The sequence below is a fragment of the Schistocerca gregaria genome, chromosome 1 (assembly GCF_023897955.1).
Source record: "Schistocerca gregaria isolate iqSchGreg1 chromosome 1, iqSchGreg1.2, whole genome shotgun sequence".
Taxonomy (NCBI): Eukaryota; Metazoa; Arthropoda; class Insecta; order Orthoptera; family Acrididae; genus Schistocerca; species Schistocerca gregaria.
This window is the reverse complement of record NC_064920.1, coordinates 231874980-231902874: the sequence shown is the minus strand read 5'-3', so window position 1 is coordinate 231902874 and position 27895 is coordinate 231874980. Positions and strand designations below refer to the sequence as shown.

The following is a 27895-nucleotide window of genomic DNA, read 5'->3' as shown; positions in this document are numbered from 1 at the left end:
CTGCCTGTGACGCATGCAGCCCTGATACCCGCGTCGGACCGATGACGAGGGAAAGTAGGCTCAGGAGAGGTGAGCGTCGCGTCTCACGCCACGGAATGGACCTGTGACGTCACTGTTCTTCCCAGTTCCCGTTGGACGCAACCGGCGTGTTGTCCACATGTGTATTTATTCCGCGGCGAGTCACACTCCGAAGCACTGTTCCAGCTTCCTCCTCACAATGCAGTTGAGCCGACTCCCGGAGATGTGTCTGATAACGAGCGTGGTTTTACTGCTACGTGAGTACTACTACACTCAGATTTCTGTGCGACGTGTCTCTTTCGTTCTTGATTAAATTTTGCGTTTTAGTAAGCCAATGATTGTGGTTTGCTGTAAATTTACTTAAGCTAAACTTCCGTGTACAGTAATATCTTATCGTTTACATCGTCTTACTTCCCTTGTTGTACCTATTCACATAACAACAATAATGTAAAGCTTCCCCAGTGTTGCTGTCCGCTTTTCGTACAAGGCACCCCGTATTGCAAGCAAAAACTGGTACCATTAAGAAAAAGCTGAATCACTTGCCTATTGTAGCCCCAGTAATTTCTCTCAAAAATTAAAGGACAGCTCTCTCCGTCCAACATTGAAGTAAATCCTCGTTTCCTCTTAAAGTCCTTTTACTCTTTCTGTCCTCCTTTTTTTCCCTTCTTTCATTACTTACTTAGATAACCAGCTGCTGTTCTCTCGGCAAAACAAAGAAACTTGAATTATTTCCAAGTTACACATAACTTTCTGTAAATGTGTGAAAGTGTAAGGCCTGTTATATTACGGCTAGGTTAAGTAACGTGTATTGGAATTGATGTGTGATGCAATGTAAATGATTTTTTTGAGTAATATCGGCAGGATAAACTAGTTTTGTTGGAGTGACCCCTTTCAGCACCAAATATATCAATAGGTTTGAATTTATAAAAAGCATTTTTATTACAATAGAACATTAACGTTTCGTTACCTGTTGTGTGGTTTTATTAACATTGAGGTGAATTGTTAAGAATTTCTGGTAGTAGCGAATCGGAAATATCTGGCATGGATTTATACCAAGTATGTTGGTATGAACATTGGAATATTATGTTGCTACTAGAAGAAAGCGTTTTACGAAGTCAAACCTGTGACGAAATGGTGTAACAGATGATATACGAAATGTCAAACACTGGAATATAAAAATTAAGTTAACTGTGAACTATGTTTAACTTGTTGTAAAAACTGACTCCTAGCCATTTTGTCTTAAGATACAGGATTTTTGATTTTTGCTTCTTATCATAGCCGAAATGGTCGCAGGGAGTGAGTCGAGGTCTTTAAATTTAATCATGTACACGACGCTGTCTGTAACGGTCTCCTAATGCGTCTGTGTCGCAACCTAGAGGCCCTGTTTAGGAACTGATATAAAGCCCTTGATGAACAGAGTCATTTTCGTAATCTGTGTTCGGATGTGCGAGCAGTTTCTTGAATCTTCCAGAAGAAAACCAATTTCATTTTTAATGTTGTTTTCACGACTACAGAAAAGCTAATAGTTTTGATACAGACACTAAGGTACATAAAGAGATAATAGAATTACAAAATCTACTATTTCAAAGCGAGCGAAACCTTTTTAAGAGTTAGTTGATTGTTGTTGATACTGAGGTAGTAATCTTGAGAGGACGAGACTGTACTCTGACGTAACATTTCTAAACTATTAAGTTCTACTGAGCTGGTGGTTCGCCGATAAATAGCCACATTACGAATAGAAAGGTTTCAGAAACTGGCTGAGTCACTTTCAACGACGGAGGAAGGCAACTACAGACCACTAGGATGAGATCATATTTAGTCATGGGCTGGGCAAACCAACCTAGGTTTTGCGCAGATACTAAAATGACACGCCTTACCAGTTGACTCTTAATCAGCTTTGAAATATTGGTACTTGGTCTTTCCTTCGCTTGGACCTTCTTGGCGTAACGTTTGCTCTATATTTAAACGTACATGTACTCCGTAAGCGAAAATGCTGTGTCTGTAGTGTTTCGTACAGTTATTAAGTCCTTCGGTGGCGTATTGCGTAATGCCTCTGTACGGGGCAAAATTTTTCTTGTTCTTGTTAATCCCTATGCACGATACGAGGAGGGAGCACAACTTTAGCATGATCCTACTTGGATATCGATTATCTAAATTTACGCAACAGGACTTTGCAAGAACAGCGTTGCAATTCTTCCAAAGACTCATTTAAATTTCGTTAGAATCCCTGTTACATTTCATAGGGCTATACCGAGTTGTTGATCCTAACAGCGTATGTCAGTTTAGGCTCCAAACAGTGGACTGTGCTAGAATTAGTCTTCACAACCCGTTGTACGTAGCTTAAAAGTATACTCACTCTCCCAGAAACCTCTCAGCACATCTTACGGTTTCAATTTGCCTTACTTCAATTCCGTATGTTCCATTTCATATCACTTAATAATATTACCATTAGCTCTTTAAATGTTTCAACCCAAGCTTCCTGATTTTATTCCCCGATATTGCGGCCTCTCGGTGTCTGTGCTATTTTCTGAGCAGAGGGTAAGATTTGCTTTTTTGTAAAAATAATGTATACACACTGTTAGCTGCTAGGTTAACAGCTTAAGAGCATATTCGGGAATATACGCTCATATATCGTCCATTAAGAATATATAATGCAGGGATTTTGTTCTGATGGCATTTCAAGGAAGTTCTGACAGACTGAAATGATAAACATATTTTGATATTATGTGAATATGTGTATACAAGTGATACTTTTGTTTCTCAAAACTGATAGACCGAAACTAATTGCAAAGAAAATTCGATTTACCTTCCAGTTGTCCGCGTGTTTCATGCCTACAAACAGTATTAGTCGTAATTGTATTGCCTACGCATCCTAGTGTACGTGAAGAAAAATGGCGTTTAATGCACGAATAAATTCGGAAAAGGAACAAATAGTATCTTAAACAGATACGTGCGTGTGCACATGTTTAATATCATGAACTGTCATAGCACTTAAATTTTCAGAAGGGATGCGTCACTAACTTTATTTTTTAACAGTAGCTGCTGTGTCTGATAGTACTGGTAGATATGAGGCTCGAAAATAAATTCAAATTTAAAAATAATTTGGTGCAGTAAAAGACTTATTAAAACCCACGTTCGCTCTAACGTTATAAGCTGTATTTTAGTTATGAACAAAGTTATGGCACATCCTACGATACTGTAGGAGCTGAAGAAAGGCAAATTTCATGTCAAACGTAAAAAAAAAAAAACGGTAAACAGTGGCTGGTTGATGTTTGTTCATAAATTAATTGCTGTCTTGTGGTTACATACTCAAATGAAACATTGTTTGACATAATGCAAAGTAAGATGTTAAACCAAAGACTCAAGAGTTTAGTACGGTAATGGCCGCCTTTCAAACTGACCGCTGTTCACTGTAGAAAGCTTACGGGATTGTGAGGCCTTGGAGTGTCTACAGGGTAGTCCATTGATAGTGACGGGGCCAAACATTTCACGAAATAAGCATCAAACGAATACCTACAAAGAACGAAACTCGTCTACCTTGAATGGGAAACTTCTTGACCTATGACAGTACCATCTAGCGGGCCAACCATAGCGCCACCTGGTTTCCCCCCTAAAGCTAGACAAGTTTCGTTGTTTGTAGTTTTTTCGTCTGACGCGTATTTCGTGAGATTTGGCCCGGTCAAGATCAATGGACCGCCCTGTATATATGAGTGGGCTTCATACGAAACATTGGAGCACTATTCAGCAGGATTATTTCGTTAGCTTTTTTCACTTATTCCTGAAAATTGTGGATAATTATCTCGGGAAATCTCTTTGGGTGTGAGCCATTTCTTTAGATACTTTACGTTCATTCCGTAATACAGAATACTTCATAGGATGATGGTTGCGCAGTATGTTATCTTCTCATTGCGAGATAAACTTTGCTTATGTCAGGCGATCTGTGGTATACTGGGTATACGAGGCAGTCTCGTTGCAACCCTTGTTCACAGTACGAGCAGCCCTTAGCAGCTCGCCATCTCACAACTGTTCATGACGTCGCCTTTCCGGCTCAGATCTTTTTTAATATGTGACTTGTAAGTACTGCATCTTTTCCAGTCAGCACAAACTTTAATTTTATTGATGTACTATATACCTAATATGTTTTAGAACAGTTACTCTAATTCTGAAGACGACGCTCATAGTAGGGTCTAAACCAGGTCAATTTTGACTTAATATTTGTGACCGAGGGCTTATTTGTTCCAATATAATTCTGACACGGTCACTGAGCCTTAGCAGCTATGTTCAAAGTTTTAGATATATAGGAGATGGTAAAGTACAAACGCTGAGAACTAGTACTTGTTTCCCTAAATTCAATGTGTTGGTGTCGGAGCTTCGTCATAGAAACGTCCTAAGTTACCCCCACTTCTTGTGTCGCAGTTCATGGAAACTGACAGACGTGAGAAATGTGAAGGTATGGTGGTCACAAAACTTCATTAAGAGTACAAACTGTTGAAGTCCCTCACAGGCAGAAACGAATGTCGTGTGGGCAGTTATTCTGTTCCTCGTTGGCACTGAAAATGTAACTGCGTGTTCAACTCCACGCCCAGGCTCAGTGTAGCATCTGCGGTTGTACTGCCCAGCTTGTAGTGTCTTTACGCTGATACGTACTGAAACTAACGGAGCTAGATGCCGAGGGACAGGCTGTGGGGAGTTTTAGAAACGGTGCTGATAAGGGTAACGCAGCTGTTGCAGTGCAGAATATCTACTACATATGTTCATCGAACATGCAGAATTTACAGAATTCTAAAAAAATCGCAGCTAATAGCACAATCTGAGGCGAACTCAGGTACGTTTATTTTAAAGCACTTAATACAATGGAGACTGGCTTCACTACTGAACGTGATTTGCTGTTCTAAGATTGGCTCCATATTGTTCGGATTTAAATTCAGTGGAACAGATCTGTCACACCATCAAATATAAGTATCAGCAAGAAATATCTTTAATCTGTGGGAGTACACTCACGAAGCTGTTTAAAAGTACTCGTAACACTCCGGGCTAAAACGCTCAAGTAAGTCAGTGTTAAACAGGTTATAATACTGTTTGCCTTTGAAAGCGGTGACTGATAACGTGACCAGGACAGTTGAATTCGGCGAATGGAAATGCAGCAGTGTCTAGCGATGCAAGTGATGGAAACCACAATTTAGACTTGGAATTTAGTATAGAATTTCAGACGCAGTTTTAAAGTTACAAATTTGCTCTGGGCACGGTCTTTCCTTCCCTGAACACTGCTTGATACTCGCCAATTGTGTGTTCTGCTTGATCTGTATTATTCAGTAGAGCTTTGGACATAATTTTTTAGGTGACTGGAAGTAGACATATGTCTCGGTAATTGTGGGTGTCTGTCTTAAGCTCATAGTTTCAGGTGCCCGCTTCCCTCCGAGCTTCCACATCTCAGCTAATATGCCGTCTTCACTTGACGGTGTTTTTTCAACTGGGCAATGTATTGTTCAGTTTGATGCAGTGATGGTAGTTCTAAATGTGGGTTTTCTTCTTGAGGCTGTCTGAAAATTAGTCTGTGTTGGTTCCTCGCAATTAAGAGAATTTTTGAAGTATTTCGCTAGTAACTCACAGTTATTGTCGTTGGTAATCAGTTTGCCTGTAGGCTCATTGACTTGTAACCTGTTGTTACTCGTTGAAAACTTTCTTCATGTTGTAGTCCTGTATGAAACTCGTCTATTTCCTCTAATCGTTTCGTCATTTTTCCGTTTTTCTATTCGAATAATTTTTGATTGCTGTTTTCTGATCTCTGTAAATATATTCGTTTCTTCCTGACGGTGTTTCATTTTTTTCTACGCTCTATCGCTTCGTCACATTTTACTCCAACACCTATATTTCCTTCTTCGTTCTAGTTCTTTCACCGTTTCTATCATTTCTTTTGTCTTCATCCCAGTTTCTCATCTTCTGTGTGCGAAGATTTTTAACGAATTGGTTCCTGTTCAGACAAATTTTGTCAATTGTATCGCGTTTTTAATTTTGGCGTTTGGTCTTTGATTGAAATCTGGCTTTGATTTCTGTTAAAAAGTTGGGTTTTCCTCTTCTGACACGTTCATGATTTCTCTATGGGTTTGTTTGGTTGTTGCCAAATGATCCAGGTAAGAGCCTTAATGTGTATAAGAAGTCAAGGTCTTCTCTCTCCTTGGCAATTTGTTGAGAAAGGTTGACATGAAGTCAAACTGGCTGCAGAAGTTAATGAGCCTTTCTCCATTCTTAATGGTGCGTTTGTGTGCATGAAAATTTCTTACTGTTGCCTAGTACTTCTCTTCTCTGCCGATCTGTGCACTGAAGTCTCCTACGAGTAGTTTTACTTCGTGCTTTGTGTTTCTGAGATGTCATTTTCTAGTGTCTTCCAAAATTTAGATTTCTTCTGTTGGTAGGTGCACGTGCGTTTATGGTGGTATAGCCCTTGTTTTCACATATAAACGATAAGAGAGAGTCGCTCTGGTGGGGACGCTAAATTCGTTGCGGAGTCTGTTGGATTCTGTATGACCACGAAAACTGTTCCACACAGATACTTTATTCTTTATGGTCGGTTTTCCTTTACAGATCCTGTAGCCTACTGACTCAACTGTGTTTATAGGGCAATTTTTCTTTTTTCACACTTAGTCTCTGTAACTAGATCAGATAGTTCAAATGGCTCTAAGCACTGTGGGGCTTACCATCTGAGGTTATCAATCCCATAGACTTAGAACTTACTCATCTTGTCAGTCCACCTAATTTGGAATATCTTTCTGTGGCACTTCAAATGCTTAGTTACTTTTCCAGTGTTCTCACAGCACATGATTCACTACGATACAACGCTTTAACATTCTTTGGAATTTTTCTCAGATGAAGATTGCTGTTTAATACCAGCAGACTTCCCTTGGTCAGGCCCTCCTACGTAACGACCCACCCCCACAATGTGGTCGTGGAGCCAGACTGAAGATGTGTCACATTGGTGGAATGTCCCCTACTTTCGGCCCTCGTGTTAAGTGTATTCTTTCCAATTCCTTAAATTTAATATTAGCAGACGAACCACGGATGGTTAAACTGGTCCTCAATTTCCTCGTTGAAAGTAGTTATTATTTCCAGGTATAAAGCTCTACTTTAGTCTTGTAGCAGGGGCAGGTTGGTTGTGGTTGGGACTACTTTTACAGTCCTCTCGGTCTGTGACCCCATGACCGCCCTCTCCCCCTTTTTCAGTTTTTAGATTCGGTCTCATTTTTATGCCTTTACTGTGTGTTCAATGATCATTATTTTATAATTTGACTCCTCTGACTGGATCCGTCCACTTTCAGTATACTCTTTTCCTTCTGTGACCCACTTCGGAATCGTGGGACTGATCTGGCAGTTTGGTCACATAACCCCTCTCAATCATTCAATTCCCTTGGTCAGGAATAGTCTTAGCAAGCGATAGCCTTTTTAAGTCGTCTCTGCTTTGACCATCGTATTTTGCTTCCAAGGTAGCGTCGATTGAAGCTTATCGTTAATCTAATTTCTGGTAATCCCATATACTTTCTTCTATCTAAAGTTTACTCTTACAAGGGGACGCGGCTAGATTTCGGCCAGTGAATGTGATAGGAGCGGGAGCTCCTGATCGCCAAGCGTTAAAAAAAAAAAAAATCAATTTTTGACGAAGTTTGGGCGACATAAGAGCCAATTGCTGTCCTAGTTCCAGACAGCGGATGGTGCAGAGAAATAGACTGACAATCCGAGGGTCGTGGAGTCGAGTCTCTACGCTTTTTCAATTTTTACGTTTTTTATACTGCAAATAAACCGAAATAATGCACAACAAAACGTATATGTTCGTAAAAGGCACGAAAGGGACAAAGGAAAATTTGGGAATTGCACATTTCCGATCAGGGATTAAGACTGTCTTTATACATAAAATTACATGTATTATATAACAGTCGATGAGTTACACGTCGCGGGCTTATATTCCCCGTACAAACAGCGGAGTCAATAAATTTTTCTCCGTCTTGTGCAGTTGATAAACGCCTTATTTTTACGATTATGGGGCTGTTCTAATGTTTCTCTGCAGAAAGAGTAGTCTCACTGCGTTGTCACAATATTCTCGAAAAAATCACGTTGCTCATTAGAGAACTATTAAGTGAATAAGCTCGGCAGCCGAAGCTAGCGTCGGCCCCTAACGGCAGATGGGCCAGTATTACCTACACTGGGGACCTACTGTTCTGGTGCGGTGTGATATTTCCCATAAACGTAGTCAGAATAAAAATGGAAAACTAGATTGCATCGTACCTCAGAATACTATTTGTTCTGACGTGAGGAGTAATCACAATGGCTTCAGCGTGAGTGAAAACGGTTTTCTTTAATTGCGAGTTAAGATTTAAACAGACTCTCGGCTTAGCTGACTCTGCCCGCGTTGCTGTTAGTTTTTCCGTTATGATGAAACCAAGGGCAGAGATAGCTGTAGAAAAGCGATAAGTTGAGTGATGACTGACCGTGATAAAATGTAGCACACCACCATGAAGTATGTCGCACTGAATAGCAAAAATACCAAGACTTAAAATAAGACAATTTAGATTGCAAGTTGTATGAGGATGCAAAAAAGCATATGATATGCACGCTGATTGCGCATAATCATAACCTCACCGAACTTCCCCTTCCCGGCGGAGTTATGTTGCTGAAACATACAACAAACTTGTCCAGACAATTAGTGATGTTTAAATACATATTCAATTACGAGTAAATCATTTTAACTCAGTATCAAGTTACTCATGACTAGGTTAGAGAAAAAAGGCGTTCTTACTTGCATCTAGATAGATGAGTGGAAAGTATATAGGTTTCTAAGGAATTTAGTTAATTTCGTATAAAAGGACGAAATTAATAAAAAAAATGGGTCTGAGCACTATGGGACTTAACATCTATGGTCATCAGTCCACTAGAACTTAGAACTACTTAAACCTAACTAACCTAAGGACAATACACAACACCCGGCCACCAGGAGGCAGAGAAAATCCCTGACCCCGCCGGGAATCGAACCCGGGCGCGGGAAGCGAGAACGCTACCGCACGACCACGAGATGCGGGCCGAAAGTAATCCATTGACTCAAATGCAAAGAGATAAAGAATATACGTACATCTCTGCATAGTACTTAAATGACAAAAACTAATTTATTATGGCTACTGCCGAGGACTGCTCGAAGTCAGAGTGAAACTAACGGAGTATGCATTTCTGTATACATTAGTTGCCGGCGGGAGTGGCCTTGTGGTTCTAGGCGCTACAGTCTGGAGCCTAGCGACAGATACGGTCGCAGGTTCTAATCCTGCCTCGGCATGGATGTGTGTGATGTCCTTAGGTTGGTTAGGTTTAAGTAGTTCTAAGTTCTAGGGGACTGATGACCTCAGAAGTTAAGTCGCATAGTGCTCAGAGCCATTTGAACCATATTTTATACATTAATTACGAGCTCTTCTTGGAAAGTCCTTGTGGACGCTGTAGGTACAAATCTTCCTTAGAAATTTATTTGCAATCCTAAACTTTCTTCGCATTTCCTCTTCTTGCTTTCTAAGAAATCACTAACATATACACTGTATTGGGCATTATGTCGGTTTGGAGTATAAGTTCAAATGGTTCAAATGTCTCTAAGCTCTATGGGACTTAACATCTGAGGTCATCAGTACCCTAGACTGAGGAAATATTTAAACCTAACTAACCTAAGGGTATGACACATCGATGTCCGACGCAGGATTCGAACCTGCGACCGTAGCAGCAGCGCGGTTCCGGACTGAAGCGCCTGGAACAACTCGGTCACAGCGACCGGCGTGGAGGGTAATTAATGTTAAAATTTTGTTTCCATTTAGGGACTCGACCCCTCCATCTCGGATTAGCATCCTGTTCTCTCCGTTGCGGCAACGACTGCCTGGAAGCTGTGCTAATATAAATGCCTCATGACTCACCTGACATGCGCCAAAAATGGTATTTTTTTACATACTTTGCTATCAGGAGCTCCCATTTGTCAATTCCATTTCTTGCCGACACACTGATCAGCCAGAACATTGGACACCTACCTAATAGCCGATGTCTCTCTTTGGCACGGATAATAGCGGCGACGCGTCATGATAGGGAAGCAACGAGGCCTTGGCAGATCACCGGAGGGAATTGCTACCACACTTGTACACAAGTCACTCAATTCTCTAAATTCCGGCGAGGGGGAGAAGAGCTCTGACGCCACGTTCAATAACAATCCAGATGTTTTCGATCTGACTCAGATCTGGCGTGTTGGAGACCCAGCACATCAACTGGCTCACCACTGTGTTCCTCCAACCACTCCTGCTCATTGGCGGCCTTGTGACACGGCGCATTATCTTGCTGAAAAATGCCACTGCCGGATCGTCATGAAGGGGGGTGCATGGTCTGCAACCAGTGTAAGATACTCCTTGGCTGTCATGGTACCTTGCACGAGCTTCATTGGACCCACGGATGCCCACGCGTATGTTTCCGAGCCTAGTGCAGCCGTCACCAGCGTGTCTCCGTTCGTCAGTGCAGGTGTCAAGGAGCTGTTCTGGACGAAGACTGATTCTTGCCCTCCCATTGGACTGCTGAAAAAGGTATCGGGATTTATCAGACCATGCAACCCTCTTGCAGTGCGCCAACGTCCAGTGCTGATGGTTACGTGGCAATTTCAGTCATAGTTGCCGATGTCGTGGTGTTACCGGCACATGCATTGGTCGCCGGATGCGCAGGCCAATCGTTAGGAGTGTTTCGTGCACTTTGTGTTCGCAATTTTACTCTGGCCAGCATTGGAGTCTAATCTCAGTTCTGCAGTTCTGTCACAGTGCGCTACCTGTCCTGTTTCACCAGTGTGGCCAGCCTACGACCTCAGACATTTGTAATGAATAATGGCCGCCCAATCACACGGCGTTTCTCCACCTGTTGAAGACCCGAAATGCTCTTTTCGAGCCTCCGAGCCATTACAATATGCCCTGGGTTAAACTCAAACCGAGCGTCTTCCCCATTCTAGACAGACAGCCCGCTCACACATAACTACTTGCACTATGCGCGTGTCTGACTAGCAGTTACTTCTGTCCAGGCACCGCTGCTATCGCCTGAACGGGCTTATGTAGACAGTAGGTAGGTGGTCATATTGTTCTGGCTGATCAGTGTGTGTCATAAATTTGGCCTAAACCAATGGCGGAGTGGGCGTGGTCCTCTTGTTCATCCGTATTCTGTGCTGAGAAGTCCACAAAGCAAAAGACCCTGAAACTACAAAAACCTAATACTAAAACACAGAAAGGCAAAAACTTTGTACCACTAAAAAAAAACTAACCCCTCAACTAATTATCCGACTAAGCGTACCGGGTTCCCGGGTTCGATTCCCGGCGGGTCAGGTATTTTCTCTGCCTCTTGATGACTGGGTGTTGTATGATGTTCTTAGGTTTGTTAGGTTTAAGTAGTTCTAAGTTCTAGTGGACTGATGACCATAGATGTTAAGTCCGATAGTGCTCAGAGCCATATGAACCCAAAACTAAGCGTAAAACTAGAGTGTAATTGGGTAATAAACATGTATTTTTGTTTATTACGCTACATTTAAATTGTAGAAGAAAGTTAACACGAAGGACAGTCAATACTCCAGCCAGCAGCGACTAAGTAGCGCTGCTGCGCGGTCGTAGCAGACAGCATGGCGTGGGCTGGCGCAAGAGGTGAGAAGTGAAAGTTGGGCAAGGACTGCTCCGACAAGCGTTAACCGACCTTGCGGGGTCTGTTGTGCTACAGGCACCGTGTTGTCTTCTAGAGTCATGCGGTGGCGATATTAAAGAGAACACACCAAGTGTCATAGTCCGACATCTCAGAAACTTCGCTCACTGGAAAGGTCAAAATAAACGAACAATTATCAGCTTATCCGTAGACACTCGACCATTTCTGAGAAAACGATGACAAATGTTTTAGAGCTACTTCTTGCCTTTTAGCGAGTACGTAGTTAAACTGAAGTGGTAGCAAAGTGTCTAGCGTTGCAGCTTCACACTTTTAGTTCCTGTTAGAAACCATATTATGTTTCCATTTATCTACCCATGTCCATATTCAACGAATGTTTTTTAACGCATATTGAAATAATGTTCTTATTCGTCTAATAGTGTGCTAAATGAATGAGAGCATAAATGAACGGAAAATTAAAAAGATTGTAACCGCTGGAAATAACGTAACTCATAATAAATGCGTGACACTTATTGAGAAACCCATTTGTAATTCTAAAATTAATATAATGCCCTTGTATCCCATAACTTAATAAGATGATTTAGCCTTCTAAGGACACGAATAGGTGAAAGACTAAACAAAAGTAAAAACAATAATAGGGATTCGAAAACTGGACGCGAAAGTGGGGGCGTGATGCTAGCCACTGTGCCACCAGTTGGACTGAGTTTAACGCGCATTGAAAGGCATTTCTCCTATTTTGAACTCCTTTCACTGAGAGAAGATTCTGGGAAATCGGGATATGGCACTTGACGTTTTATCCTCGTCAGTAGCTGCTACGGTACTGGCTATTATTTGTTTCGCCTTCTCTGTTAAAACACATCGATAAACCGAATACCGCATGGAGGAAAAAAATGGTTCAAATGGCTCTGAGCACTATGAGACTTAACTTTTGTCATCAGTCGCCTAGAACTTAGAACTAATTAAACCTAACTAACCTAAGGTCATCACACACATCCATGCCCGAGGCAGGATTCGAACCTGCGACCGTAGCGGTCGCTTGGTTCCAGACTGTAGCGCCTAGAACCGCACGGCCACTCCGGCCGGCCCGCAGGGACAGCTTTATCCAATACACACATAAGTTCACTTAAAAAAAAAATTCTTCTGTTTTTACTGGTTGTCGATGTCGTATGAAACAATGTTGGTACGAAATGATCTACAGATAAGATATTACAAATTTTCCACAAAACGTCGAACAAAATGCACCTGACGGTTCTTACGAGATACACCTGGTATTTCCCCAGAGCGTAACATTTTGAACTGCAGAGTACCTGTAGTCTGCCATCGCTTAACGTTAAAATAATAGCGGAAAATTAATAGCAACAATTGAGACTATATTGTGGTGCACTGTGGCTTTATTTTAATTATTGAGCGGTTAAAGACTATGAAATGCGGTTGTCACCAACTGGCAATATGGGATGATGGCAGAGGCAGACTCGTATTTGTGGAAGCTAAAATATCTAGAAGTAATTAGTGAGTGAAGAGTGTAGACACATTTATGGACTGACGAGGCCCACCAGTGCTCTCTCGTGCGTATCCGGAAAGATTGTTACGCCAAGCTCACAATGTGATGAACCAGCAGGCGAAGTTGAAAAGTGAAGTAAGTTAAATTAAAGATCAAAAGGAGCACTGAATCTGAAATAAAGGAATAATCATATCTGGTAAATGGTTTAGAAATACCGTTCAGCTCGTACAGTGATGCATGCATGGAATGGATAAAGAAGTTATAGTGGTCGACAAGCGGATGCTAATGGGACCTCACTACAGCGAGGGATTATTTACATCTTACTCCTGTGGCCGTAACGGGCCTCGCAGCTTTGTCCAATGTTGCGTCGAAGTTGGCGGACTGCAACGAATGTGGACTTACCGACCTGTGGCCGAAGGCATTTCTGTTGTAAACTATGCCTGATAGGTAACGACAATGCAGTTAGCCAGGAACCACAAACGACTCTCATGGCCGATGGACATGTGAATGCAGTAGCAGACATAGGCTGGTGACATTTTAGTTGGGGTCCACTTGCCATGAAGGGCAACAAAACGGAGCGTAGAATATCGACATATCACTGTGCTATAAAGGTGACGCAGATAATCAAAGGGTTCCTACTATGAAAGGCAATGGCACCCTAAACAATCACCGCCGGTTGTAGGGCATTATGGCGGGAATTTGTCAGGCTAATACCCAACTGCTGTCTGAGGCGACTACAGACACATCTACGGTGGTCCTCCTACAGTCAATGAGATTTCGGGCTGAAGACGTGCCGGGCGATGTTCTCGACAGTGGCGGGATGCGACACGGCAACAGATGGTCTGGCGTCAGATTTCTTTCATAGCAGGATCTCCATGGTTATCATCCGCGGTACTCACAGCACAACGCTACATAGATGATATTCTACGCCCCGTTCTGCTGCCTTTCGTGGCAAGCCATTCTGTGCTTACATTTAAACAAGATAATTCCCTCCTCCAAACAGCGAGAGTTTGTACTACTTGTTTCGTGTTTTCAAACCCTAGTTGGGCCAGTAAGAACACTGTTTATCACCTCCAAACGTTTGGAGCAGTGTTGACTGAGTTCTCCGACCATCTCAGGTTTTTGACCATCTAACACGTAAATTGTGCAGAATTTTGCTCTGTCTCCCAGGAGAATATTCAACGACTCTATCTATGCCAAGCCGAATAACTGCTTCCCTAAGGGCCATAGTTGGACCAGTGAGTCATTGACTCAGTTAATGAAGCGTCCTCTCTTAAATAACTCATCTAATTTTTCTGAAATTGTAACAATTTGTTTCGTACATCACATCTACCGAGTTCCATCCCATTTGGATAATTTCGTCGTGGTGCGTCGTTTTTGCCTGAATGTGTACTAAACTATTGCAATTACGAATACTTTAAACTGGAACTATCACATAGACAATGTGGTGAAGAAAGCAGACCAAAGCCTGCGATCGGCAGAAAATTTAGAAAAAGCAATAGGTGTATTGAAGTCTGCTTAGACTACGCCTTTCCGCCCTATTCAGTAGTATTGCTGTGAGGTGTGAGATCCAGACCTTATCGGGTTGACGGAGTACATCGTAAAAGTTCAAAAAAGAGCACAGCGTTCCGTATTATCGTGAAACAGGTGAGTGCCACCGATGATACGCGAATTGGGGTCCCAGTAATTAGAACAAAGTTTTCGTTCCGGCAGGATCTTCTCATGAAATTTCAATCAACTTTCTACCCACAGTGAAAATATTTTGTCGGAGCCCCCAACATAGGGAGAAATGATCGTCATAGAATAAGAGGAAATCGGAGCTCGCACGGAAAGCTTTGTGTTCGTTCGTTTCTTCAGATGTGTGTGAAATCTTATGAGACTTAACTGTTAAGGTCATCAGTCCCAAAGCTTACACACTACTTACGCTAAATTATCCTAAGGATACACCCGAGGGAGGACCAGCAGCATCGTCCATGACTGCAGCGCCCAAGACCGCTCGGCTAATCCCGCGCGCCTGTTCGTTTCACCAGCGCACTGTCGGAGAGTGAAACGGTAGAGAAGTAACTGAAAGCTGCCAAGAATTTAACTGTGAATTGCAGAGTAATAATGGAGATCTAGCCAATTAGTAAGGTAGATGGTTCCTTAACAAGAAAGAGATTTAACTTTAATAGAAAGAGTTTGAAAGAAATTCAGTAAATAACAAAATATTTCTTTATATTTGAAGTGAAATTCCCGATGAAATTTCAGTGTTTTGATGATATGGAGGAGTAGAATTTAGTGCGTACTTCTAAGCAACGTCAAGTAAGAAGGAAACCAGTTTCATGCCGTACGTACGGCTCTGGATTTATGTTAACAGGTGTGTATGATATGTCATTTTATCCGCTACACGATATTTACCAAATATTTGATACCTTCTCCAGCTAACTTAAATCACAAATACAAAAATAGACGACTAATTGCTGCGAGTAGCTTTATTCCAACCGTTAACTAGTTGTTTAACAAGGTGACCCTGTTTTTGAGAGCTTGTATTGCGGTTTAGTAATCTTGTTTCATGTATCAAAACGCCCTAGTTGCTTAATTAGTCCTGCAGATAAAATTTTTTATTGAATACAAGGAATACTATACCACTCATTCACCTGTGTAGACATTTGAATTTGATAAACAGCCACAGAAACTGAAATGTTCCTAAGACTTTTCAGTCAGATAAAACGGACCATACTTCAGTTTCTGACGAGATCTGTTAACACCAGACGTGGTCAAATGCAGCCGGGCAGGGCTGACGTAAACGCTAGCGGCTCACCAGCAAGCTTAGATCACAGGGTAGCTCGACGAAGCGAAAGAGCTTGCCCAGCTTAACCGGGCAGGAATTGAAAGTTATCAGAACTGGACGCGATGGGGATTCATCGGTCACTTGAATGCATGAGCTGTTAAGCTGATAGTGCGATAGTTCTTGCACTTGTCAGCTCTTGCAGTCTTCGAAATTTTGTGAATGACATTTTTTCCGAAAGTCAGATGGTATATCACCACTCATACATTCTACACACGATCGTGAAAAGTCGTTTTGTTCTTTCCCTTCTGCTTTATTTGATCTTAAGTTCTCCAAAGCTCTCTGAAATTTTAATACTGGATCCGCTATCTCTGATAGACTCCTATTTCTCCTATCGCATCAGACAAATCTTCACCTTCATAGAGGCCTTCAAATTACTCATTTCACCTGTTTCCTCTCTGTTATGTATTTAAGAGTGGAATTTCCGTTGCACTCCTAATTTTACTACCATTGCTTCTAATTTCATAGAAGGCTGTTTCGAAGTCCTACATGGTGAGTCAGTCGTTCCGACAATCATTTCTTTTCAATTTTTTCACTTTTTCATGTCCAAAAACTGCGCTCAGTTGGCTCTGTCGTTAGCGTTCAGTGTTTCGATTTGCAAAACTTAAAGGCTGAGAAAAATATTTGCATAAATATGCAGCACCAAAAAATGCACGCTGTAACTGCCACTTTTGCGTGTAGTTCAGGAAACCTATCCCGTGGAAGGTAAGAGCCAGAGTGAATGTTGTTCACTGTTCAAAGATTGTCCTTAATAAGTCACATGATAGATGTATTAGTTCTAACTGCACATCTGCAGGACAGTTCTGACGTCAACCGAACATGGTGACATGAAGATATCAAAATCTGGCTCAAGTGATCTAAAATTCGCTAGTCTTTCCGCGAATGCTACATCGTAGTTACCGATAGACTGAAGGAATGACTCAAGACGGTCATTATTAATGTTACGTGCCAATTTCGTCACAGTCGAAAAAAGGAATGCCGCATCTTTCTTGGAACTAACTTTTCCAGATCTCCAGCTTAATTTGCATTGCGCGAATTAAAAAAATATACAACTAATTCATTATTTCCCTGCAAAGAGTCATTGAAAATACTCAAATGACCCATTATTTCAGTAGAAATGGTAGCACAGTCATTGAGGGCCAGAAAGCTCAGGAACGTACCTTCCTTTCATATCCATAAAGATTTTCCTGATCAAGCAAAAAGGAAACGTTCAAAGATTTTACTATTATTTAGCCACCTTACCTGCCAGAAACATGGAATACCATTGAAATCAGATTCCAGCTAATCCATTAACTCAGATTGTCCTGTCAACCGTTCAAATTTACAGACCTAACATTACAAGCTTGTCAAATTACACACACTTGATGATACACTACACACAGTGTACCAAGTGAAATTTCTGTCCTGGGTCCTACTTAGTTTTTAGAAGACCCACAAATCCATCGCCGCTGGCCATATTCAGGGAGCCATCAGTGGCGACGGAAACTAGATTATTCCAAAGCAGATTCATATTATCAAGAACATGTTAAACTGCACGAAATATCTTCCCCAGTACATGTCCCATGGGGTCCTTTTTTAATGTTCAGATCTGTACCCACAGCTCGGTCGAAAGTACCCAATTGTGTTGTATCAGTAACGCCGGTATTTTCATCAAGGCACAGAGAATATGCAGTGAAATGAGTCTCTCTCAACTTTAGTTGTCGATGAACAACTGCACCAAGATCTTCTATACGGTGTGCAGTTACGTGACGAGACAGTTTTAAATTGTGGTTTACTTAGAGGACATGAAGGTTCACTATCAGTGTCGAACCATTACTTCAGAAATGGCCCAGTAGAGAGTGGTCGATGTTCCCGAGAAGTTTCAAACCTCGCCCTCACTTTGTAGCTTCAAATTTCTAGAAATAACTGTCAGGAAAATAAGAATGCAGTGTAACTCCAATAGTATTAAGTCTGTACCAAGTTTACTGAAATAAGAGCTGCTGATTGGGAACGAATTCTGTTAACCTTGCAATTAGTTATAAACCCTCACCGTCCTGAGTACTGTTACACTGGCTGGTCATAACTGAGGTGCAGCTACTCAGAGGTCTAGTGTGAACTATTGTTATCGTATGGCAGCGAAAGTTGATATTCTCATGCGTTAATGCCGAACAGATTTACGCTGGAAAAAAGTTGCAATTTCGGCCACCGAGTGCAAATCTGGTGCTGGGAATGGAATAGCAATGGGACGTTGGTAGAAAAGGTCAAACAAGTGGGAAAGGGATAATGTTGGTGTTATTAACAGTCACTTACATAGTTCGTTCAATATGAGCATTAGACATCGACGAGATGCTGTACAATGCCAGATATGCACTTGGTGTACAAAATTGGAATTATTTCAGCTTAAATTGGTTCTGCATTAAAGCATTGGAATATCCACAGTTTCGGTGCGATACGGTGGTCACAGCTCACACTTGATCTGTGAGTAGCTGCAGTTTAATTGTAAACCCTCTGGTACAAGTCAGTCTTTCAATTTGCAGTATCGCTCAACGTTAATTTTTGTCACTTAACAATATCGATATGTTAAACATTTAGCACCTTCTCACATTGGCACGAAAAACCACCATCCTTTCCACTGGGATTCTTGGCGGACGCTATTTGCACTAGAGCGTATCTTTCCAGCTGATTCCGCATTCGTAGTACCAGCTGTGACAGCGGCAAGATTGATGACAAGAAAGTACCAGGAGTAACGGTATGAAATTAGCGTTTTTTGTGAAAATGAAACACTAATTTTGAATTGAAAAGTAAAAAAATTTTATTCAAAGTACTGACCATTGCTTTCTATACATTTTGACCACCTTTCTGGCAATTTGTGGAAACCACGCCAATAGAAATGTTCATCTTTTGAAGCAAACAAATCAGACACCGAATTTTCGACTTCTTCGTAGGAATCGAAGTGTTCCTCAGCTAATGCGTGTCCCATTGATGAAAGCAGATGGTAGTCGGAAGGGGCCAAGTCTGGTGAATACGGCGGGTGGGGTAGCAGCTGCCAGCGAAGTGTTTTGATTGTATCCGGAGCCAGTTTTGCTTTGCGTGCAGGTGCACTGTCGTGTAAAAAAATTACTTTTCCATGTCTTCTGGCCCACTCTGGTCTTTTTTCAGTCAATGCATAGTTCAAATTGATAATTTGTCTGTAGCGATTAGTATTCAGTTTCCCCGGTTTTAGAAGCTCATGATAAACCACACCTTTCTGATCGCACCAAACACAGAGCATTGTCTTCTTGCCGAATCGATCTGGTTTTGCATACGACGTTGATGGTTGTCCCGGATTAATCCATGATTTTTCCCGTTTGGGATTCTTAAAATAAATCCATTTTTCATCGCCACTAACAATTCGATGCAAAATTGATTTTCTTACATGTCTCTAAAGCAAAATTTGACAAATGGTTTTTCGGTTTTTCATCTTTCATTCAGTTCAGGTGGCACCCATTTTCCACACTTTTGGATCTTTCCCATAGCTTTCAAACTGTCAAATTGTTCATTGTGCAACATTCAGCATTGCTGCCATTTGCTTCTGACTCAAAGTATCATCTTCATCCAATATTGCTTGCGATTCGGCGTCTTCGAACTTTTTTGGTGGTCTTCCACGTTCATTTCTTACATCAAAATCATTATTTCTGAACCATTGAAACCATCTTTTGCATGTTGCTGCTGATATAGCATGATCACCATATGCCTCGACAAGCATTCGATGCGACTCTGCAGCACGTTCTTTTTTCAAATGAAATAAAAATTAATGCTTTCCGCAAATCATCACTTTCTGGTACAAAATTCGACATTGTTAACAGGATGAAAACATATTTGTTCCATGACTTGATGTATACTAAATATCCTTGATAGATGTCATACCAACCAAACAAAAGAAAATAAGGCTCGTTCACAACAAATGTTCCCTACCGACACATTTGTATCTGAACGCTCATTTCATACCGGTGCACCTGGTACTCAGGACGTTCGCTGCCAGCGTACTGTACGGGTGCCGATTGCGCGAAATATCAAGTTTTAGCAACTCTGATTAAGATGGACGTAGTAGATCACAGGAAATTTTAAAGTCGGCCGGCTGTCTGGCCCACAGATCATTTTTCACGATAAAACATGATGATATGGAAATGAGTCATTTTACATTCATATTTAAAATTTAGTTGTCCATACGGTTGCATTCTGAACATTTCAAATATTTAAGGAATTTAACAGACCCCAGATTCCTAGGCGACAACGAGGAATGAAATGTCTGTGTGGTTAGTTCATGCTGTTCTCCATTTTGCACAGTAGGCTGAATTTGAAATTGGTGCCTTTTGGAACAGTGCAAGATGTGTACGAATACATGGTCTCACGCTGATGTAAGCAAAGAATTTCCTCGAGTTTGCAGCTACATGACGTAGTTAAATTTTGATTGCACCTCGGCCATTACCAGGTGGCGTCGGACTCTTCCGAAAGCTTGTAGAAGGCGAATATTAAGTTGAAATTTGGAGTTTCGTCAGGATGGAACTGAGCTCGTTAGCGACCGGCTGCCCCTCCTGCAGCTGGCTGGTGAATTTCTACAAGTGTAAGACAGGGAGTATTCTCAGTATTGGCTGTACGTAGCGGTAGTGAGCAGAGTACTCTATCCACAGCCACCCTGCATGCCGAGGCGGCGGCGCGACCGCTGCTGCTGGGTGTCTTCGCTAACCGACCTCAAGAGTCGACGTCGGAGGCCTCGTCGGAGCCGCCCCCGCCGCCCCCGCTGCCCAGCACGGACGAGGAGGCCGCGGTGGGCGGCTGCCCGTGTCCGGCCACGCTGCAGTACGACCCCGTCTGTGGCACAGACAACCAGACCTACAACAGCCTACAGCTGCTGCTCTGCGCGCAGCGCTGCGGACGCGGTGAGCTGCTCAGCCTCACTTCACTTGCTCATAGCTATCGTTTTACTTAGTTGGCACTAAGTACAATCTTCAAATTCTCGTGGTAGCAGGGGTAAAATACTGACAAGGGAGTGTACGAACTTCGATCAGCAATTTTTCAAACTGATAGCTTAGGGCATGACTTTTTTTTCTTTATTGATTTTAGATTCCCCCCGAAGGGGGCGGGCTGGCAGCAGCTTAGTATGCCACTCTTCCGCCTACAGACTTTGTTTTAAAAAAGAAGATAATACATAGTAAAAAACAGGCGACAAAATCGGAGACAATAGGTAAAACGGCGAAAAAATTGTGGAACTTAAAACAGAGAACAAAGGGATGATGCTAATAAAATAGATATGAAGCAGACAGGTAAAATGATAGACAGACAATTAAAACAACACGGCGACAGTCTGGTTTCTGTTAGCAACATGGGGAAAGAAGGAACAACACTAAACAGTCACTGAAACACTGCACTAAAGTGACATACCACAGACAAGAGCAGGACGGGGGAAACTGGTCAATTGACGGGAAAGTAAAAAGGGGGAAAGGAGCCAAAGGAGCATGAGGACCCGTAAGAGGGGTGGGGGGTGCTGGGCAGACATGACAGGGAGTGGGGAAGGCAGAGGATGGGAAGACAAAAGGACTTGGGGGGGGGGAGGGGGGAGAGAGAAGGGAGGTAGGGAGAGGTTAGGTGGGGAGAAACACAGGATGAAAGGGGGAAGAGGGAGCCCAGGGAAAGGACTGAGGAAAGGAGGGGGGGGGGGGTGAGGATCAGGGTTAATAGGAGGGATAGAGCGAGGGAGAGAGGGCATCATCCAGGAGTTGATGGAAGTCACCTTGGGAAAGGAGATGAAGGGTGTAGAGATGGAGGGTAGGGGAGACACAACAGTGAAGGTGTGGCAGGGGGCAGGGATGGGAAAGGAGGAGCAACCAGGGGGTGAGGGTGATCAAGGCGGCAGGAGGTGTAGAGTACTCGGATATGTTCAAGGAATAGGAGCAGATGGGGGAAAGGAATGACGTTATAGAGTATCCACGTGGGGGGCGGGAGGCGTATACAGAAGGCGAAGTGGAGTCCGTGACGCTTAAGGATCTGGAAGGGGTCAGATATCCAGGCAGGACTGGCATAACAGAGGATGGGACAGATTAAGGATTTGTAGGTGTGGAGGATGGTAGAGGGGTGTGGTGCAACCCCCATGTCTGGCCAGAGAGGAGTTACAGGAGTCGGAGACAGTTTTGGGCTTTGGATTGGGTGGATTGAAGACAAGGATCCAGGTGAGGTGACGGTCAATGGTGAGGCCAAGGTAGGTGATGGTGGGGGTGAGGCGGATAGGGCATGACCAGGACTTCGGCATATGTAAACAGGAAGGCGCGGATCTTGTTTTCGAGATAACAAAGTTTGAACAACTAAGGCGTGGTTAGATTCCTTGTAGAGTCACTAGTATTAAGGGTTTGCAGACTAGAGAGTAAACCTGAGGTCACTGGATCGAATCTCGTAGACGATGCCTTTTATTCCCACATAATCCCAACATAATGACACTGAAGCGATAAACGTCATGGGATACCGACAAGCACGTATACAGATGGTGGTAGTATAAAGTACACAGGCTGTAATAAGGCAGTGCATTGGCGGAGCCGTCATTTGTGCTTAGGTGATTCTTGTGCAAAGGATTCCGACAGGACTATCGCCATGCGACGGGAATTAACACTCTGAATGTGAAATAATTGGAACCAGAACCATGGGACTTTCGATTTGGGGAATCGTTGGGAATTCCAATATTGAGAGATCCACAGTGACAAGAGGGTGCTAAGAACAAATTTCAGGCATTACCTGTCACCACAGACAAGTGTCAGACGACCTTCACTTAACGACCGAGGGCAACGGCGTTTGCGCGGTTATCTGTGCTGACACACACAAGCAAAACTGTGAAATAACGACAGGAATCAAAGTTGAACGTACGACGAACGTGTCCGTTAGGAAAGTGCAGCGAAATTTGGTGTTAATGGGCTATGACAACAAGAGATGCGAGTGCCTTTGCTAACAGCACATCGCCTGTATAACCTCTCCTGGGCTCGTGGCCATATTGATTGGATCCTCGACTGAAAAACTGTGGCTTGGACTCGGCCAGATATCAGCTGGTAGGAGCTGATGGTAGGGTTAGTGTGTGGCGCACATCCCATGAAGCCCTGAACCCAGCTGCTCAACAAGCCACTGTGCAAGCTGGTGATGGGTCCATAATGGTGTGGGCTGTGTTTACATGGAATGGACTAGGGTCTCTCATCAAAGTAAACAGACCATTGACTGAAAATGGTCAGGTTCGGCTATTTGGAGACCATTTTCAGCCGTTTTCGGACGTAAGGTTCCCAAAAGACGACGAAATTCTTTATGAATGACAATGGGTCATGTCACTGATCCGTAACTGTTCCCAGTTGGGTTGAAAACATCGTGGGCAGTTAGAGCGAATGATATGGCACCTCAGATCGATAGACATAAGAGGTCCTTCAGTGCACAAAATTCAGCACACTTTAGCGACACTTTAGCAATTATGAAGGGCTATAGAGGCAGCAGGGCTCAGCATTTCCGCATGGGACTTAAAGTGGTATACGAGGTGACAATTACTGAACTGTAGGAAAAAAGTAAATTCATTACAAACTACGGCCTGCACACCCTTTATTCAACATATAAACGACTACAGATATTTCGATATAGGTAATAACAAGTTTGATATGTCTGCCATAATTGGCGATGATGTGACGCAGACAAATAGCTAAATTCTGCATGACCCGTTGAAGTCGCTGATCATCGATGCTCTGTGATCTACATATTGGCTGTTTTAAACTGAGCAATGGTTTTGGCGTTATTGCTGTACACTTTTTTAATATAGCCCCACAAAAAGCAGTCACCCAACTGAGGCCCATGCCAGTGGGTTCTTGGTACACCAGAGCCAGAATACGGTCCATAAAGTTCTCCTCCAGGACACCACATTTTCCTGCTTCGATGGGGTTGATCTCGATCTTGCATGAACCACTGCTTGTCGAAATCGGAGTCACATTTAATAACGGGGATGAAATCATCTTTCAAAACCTTCAGGTATCGTTCGATACTCAATGTGCCATCAAGCAATATCGCAGCGATAATTCCGTGACCGGATATTGCACACCACACAGTCACCCGTTGAGGATGAAGAGAATTCCCGATCGCGAAATGCAGATTCTCTGTCCCTCATGTGCGCAAATTTTGGTTATTGACGAACCCATGAGCTTCGTCGCTAAACCAAACCATACATGCGCATACTATTCGCATCACCCGTCGTGGCCAACCGTACAGTTTGAACGCCCTGTCGCAAACCGTTCAGAAGTTGACGATTTTATTTAATCTAGTTCAATAACTGTCACCCTGTGTAAGTTCATGCCACATAGTTGAATTATGCCGGGCGAAAGGAGGTAGGACACGGTGTATTCATCGTTTTCCAAATCCAATTTCTTGGGTGTGTTGTACAAGCGCTCGCCATCTCCTATCTTCATATACCTTGTTCCACGACATCTTCCCATTTGTGTCCTTTCTCCTCCACATCTCATCTTAGTCTCTCTCAAGAGTTTTCGTGGTTCTTCCCACGATATTCAGGTTGAAATACTTTCCGGGGGGGGGGGGGGGGGGGGGCGGGCTTTCGCTGTTCATTCTGATTGCTTGCCCATACCACTGACGCCTGCGTTTCTTTGACATTGTAAATAGGAAGCTCATTACCAGCTACTTCTAATTCATTCCTGATTTTTGTCCTTTCTGGTTGAGTCATGGTTTTAACATCTCATTTCTGTTGCATGAATTCTGCTGAGGTCTTTAATATGATACATGTTTCTAAGCCTCATATAAAAACTGGTACGAAATAGATGTGGTTCATGATCACTTTTGCTTTTGTGACATTTTATCGTCCAAGAGATTTTCTGATTTGACTGTAAAAATGGTTGCTTTTAGTGTCTTTCTGAGTACTTTCTGCTTAATAGTGTTATCGTTAGAGATCATGCTACCTAGGTATTTGAAATGGGGAAACATTCTACGTTGACTCCTCCTGGACATGTGAGTGAGGCTTCCCTTGTTTGTCATTTCTACGGTCTGTTTTATTTATTTCTATGCTATTGGCATTTCAGAAAAATAGTTCGAAACGTACAGGTATATGCATGCGCAGGGGAACATACTCGAACAGGATCATGCAATTAAAAAGTAATGTACTCAATAATTCCGCTAATATTCTAACGTACCTACACTACTTCTACTGGCTATTGATGGCAAAGACTTGCCATCAGTACGTAGAAGTGATAACTTGCGCAATGGATATTTTAACGCTACTGAAATCGCCCTGACACTTGCACGTCCCCAATAGGATCAAGTTAGTCTCGTTCATTATGTAAACTGTCATGCGATAACCTACCCGTTTCCTAATCTTATCCTGTGGAAACTATAGAATGTCAGGATAAGCCGACAAAGTACAGTTCCCTTTTAACGAATTAGTTATCAAATGTTCACGAGAGACAAGATTTATTGGTACTGGAAAATACTATCTACTAAACGATAAATGCCGTGATTTTAACACATTTATTCATCATAAAAAACAGTTTAAAGAAACTAAATGATTAAAATTGTCAGGTTCTCCCTGTATTAATACTGACCCTTAGACTGTATGGCTCTGCCCTATAATGTACTCGCCATATGTGATTAGGCATAGAGTATCTGACATCCCCGTGTACTAAGTAGCAAGAAGAAACTAAAATCTCAATGAGCATTGTGAAACCTCAGAGCAGAACGGAGTGGAACACGTGATTCACCAATGCAAAAACAATTTCCTACACGCCGTTGCATAAGCAAGATCACCGTAATGATCAGAAGCTGTAACCGCAGAACTTCTCGCCTCAGCGATATAATAGCAAAATTGAACTTCACCAGAATTACAGCCGAAGACGTCCGTCGACTGCCGTGTACCTCAGAGGGCTGTCCTGCTCCACGCCCCCACGACGACTTCCTTTTTTACTTCTCTCCTCTTTTCGCTGCTCAGTCCCCCCCCCCCCCTCCCCCTCAAATTTGGCTGGCGAATCGTCTTTCAGGAAGGCGCTCGTTTCTGAACGCGGACCAATCGCAGTTTAGAATCCAGATCGAAGTTTCCGGAAGTTCTTTCCATGTCCATAGGAAAGTACGCAAATACCTGCTGCCATGTCTTCCTGACTGACCAGGCCGTTTTCTCACCCCTGCATGCCGGCCACGTGTTCTCTTTTTGCAGGTGGTCCAGCTCACGGGCGGGTTCCCGGATTAGCGCCGGAAGCGGCTGTGCCGTCCTATTGTCCGAAGCAGTGTGGGCTTCCTGTGTCCTTCCATTCTACCAGGAGTTTCTCAGCTCTGTTCCCCAGTCACCCAACACGCAGGCATTATAAATTAAATTAAATGTACTAGATGATGTCACATACATGTTTTTAATGAACGAACACAAACGTGTCTTTCCTATCATTGAAGGGGCTTACTTATGTCGTATTGGATGTAAACGCGATCTGTAGGTGGTAAAATAAAGCCACCTTACAATATTTCATGAAAGGTCAAAATGATTGACGGCATTCATCGTAAACTTACGTTAGTATTTACTTTAATGACTTTGTTCCCTTGAATAACCTAACCTGTCATATTTTACATGGAACATATTAAAGAAAGAAAACTTCGCCAGCTTTTTAAGGATACAATGACAATTTCAAGACTTAAAAAATAGGTTTCATTTATAGTAGTATCATCTAGGTACTATTTCCTATATTTGAAATAATTTTCTAAACTAGGTGTAGACGTAGATATTTTTGCTACTACATAAATTACATAAAACTGCCCTGTATAGAACACGGACAAAATATGAAAAACATTTTTTCTTCTGCATAAATTAACTTTCTCTGCTTTTGTATTTCAGATGTAAAAGTGAGCTTCAAAGGAAGGTGCTCGCCACTTGCTGGCTAGCTGCAATCTGACCTGACGTCACGTGGTGGGATCGTCCGGAAAGCAGATACATGCAGCATGAATTTTCTGTTGTGCAACAGTACAATCACTACTACGTCTAATGAGCATGTTTGTTGTAAAATTATTTCTCTGGGAATTTTACGTTTTTGATGTAACTGACGCACGTATTTATCAATCACATCAGAGCATTTGTTTTTATGATGTAATTTGTGTTAAAGATGACCTAAGGCATTGCAACACTCCTGTGCTAAAGGAGAATAAATATTTTGAAATACATTTTGCTTATTTATTGTATAGTACTTAGCCTGCTTTAAATTTAACGTTCTGTCCAAACAGATTTCGGAAACAGAATTTATTTCGTGGAATAAGTGTCTTAACGAAACAAATTTAATCGGAAAGCATCTTCATACAACAAAGAATTTTATAGGTGATGTAACTAGATTGTGAAAGCCATATTTACAGACAAAAGTACGTAGTAAAGGAGCTAAATTCAGTACTAAGTAACGTCGCTATCAGCGAGATGTTTCATAATATTTAAAAATCGAATAAACTATGGATTACTAATTACATAAGGCACGAATATGATTACAATAAATAGTATTGCGATAGTACACAACCAAATCGATTTTAGAATTAAGAATTAGTTCAGAGAAAACAATTTCACTCGGATGCAGAATTTTTGTTAATGAAATAGCCGTGGTGTAGCCGCTGCGCGGTCTTTAAAGTTTGATTAAATAGTGTGTAAGCCTAGGGACCGATGACCTCAACCGTTTGGTCGCATAGCATCTTAAAACGACTGTGGTATAGCCCACTTTTTGTTTACATGAACGAATTTGTTTCGATATAAGAATCCTCGTCAACGATCAACTTCCGAAGAGGGCCACCGTTGCTGTGTTCAACAATTTCTACTTCAGTTTCTGTGTTCATTTGCGTATGGTCAATGCCCGCACTCCTCTGAAAACAGGGAG

The 27895-nt window shown here is 42.3% G+C and overlaps 1 protein-coding gene across 1 annotated transcript; it reads left to right on the top strand.

The window, feature by feature from the left end:
• The first annotated feature begins 141 nt into the window (after positions 1-141).
• On the top strand, positions 142-27203 carry LOC126334961 (uncharacterized). The gene is made up of 3 exons (XM_049998166.1): positions 142-275; positions 20684-20932; positions 26881-27203. The coding sequence occupies exons 1-3, from the start codon at positions 158-160 to the stop codon at positions 26925-26927; spliced, it is 414 nt and encodes a 137-aa protein (XP_049854123.1). The 5' UTR covers positions 142-157; the 3' UTR covers positions 26928-27203.
• Positions 27204-27895: the final 692 nt, after the last annotated feature.

What these genes read in the sequence shown, in the direction of transcription:
- LOC126334961 (XM_049998166.1), top strand. Translation starts at nt 158, where the DNA reads ATGTGTATTTATTCCGCGGCGAGTCACACTCCGAAGCACTGTTCCAGC. An exon ending in GAGCGTGGTTTTACTGCTAC is followed by an intron (nt 276 to 20,683) that starts GTGAGTACTACT and finishes CTCTATCCACAG; the next exon opens with CCACCCTGCATGCCGAGGCG. An exon ending in CGCGCAGCGCTGCGGACGCG is followed by an intron (nt 20,933 to 26,880) that starts GTGAGCTGCTCA and finishes TTTGTATTTCAG; the next exon opens with ATGTAAAAGTGAGCTTCAAA.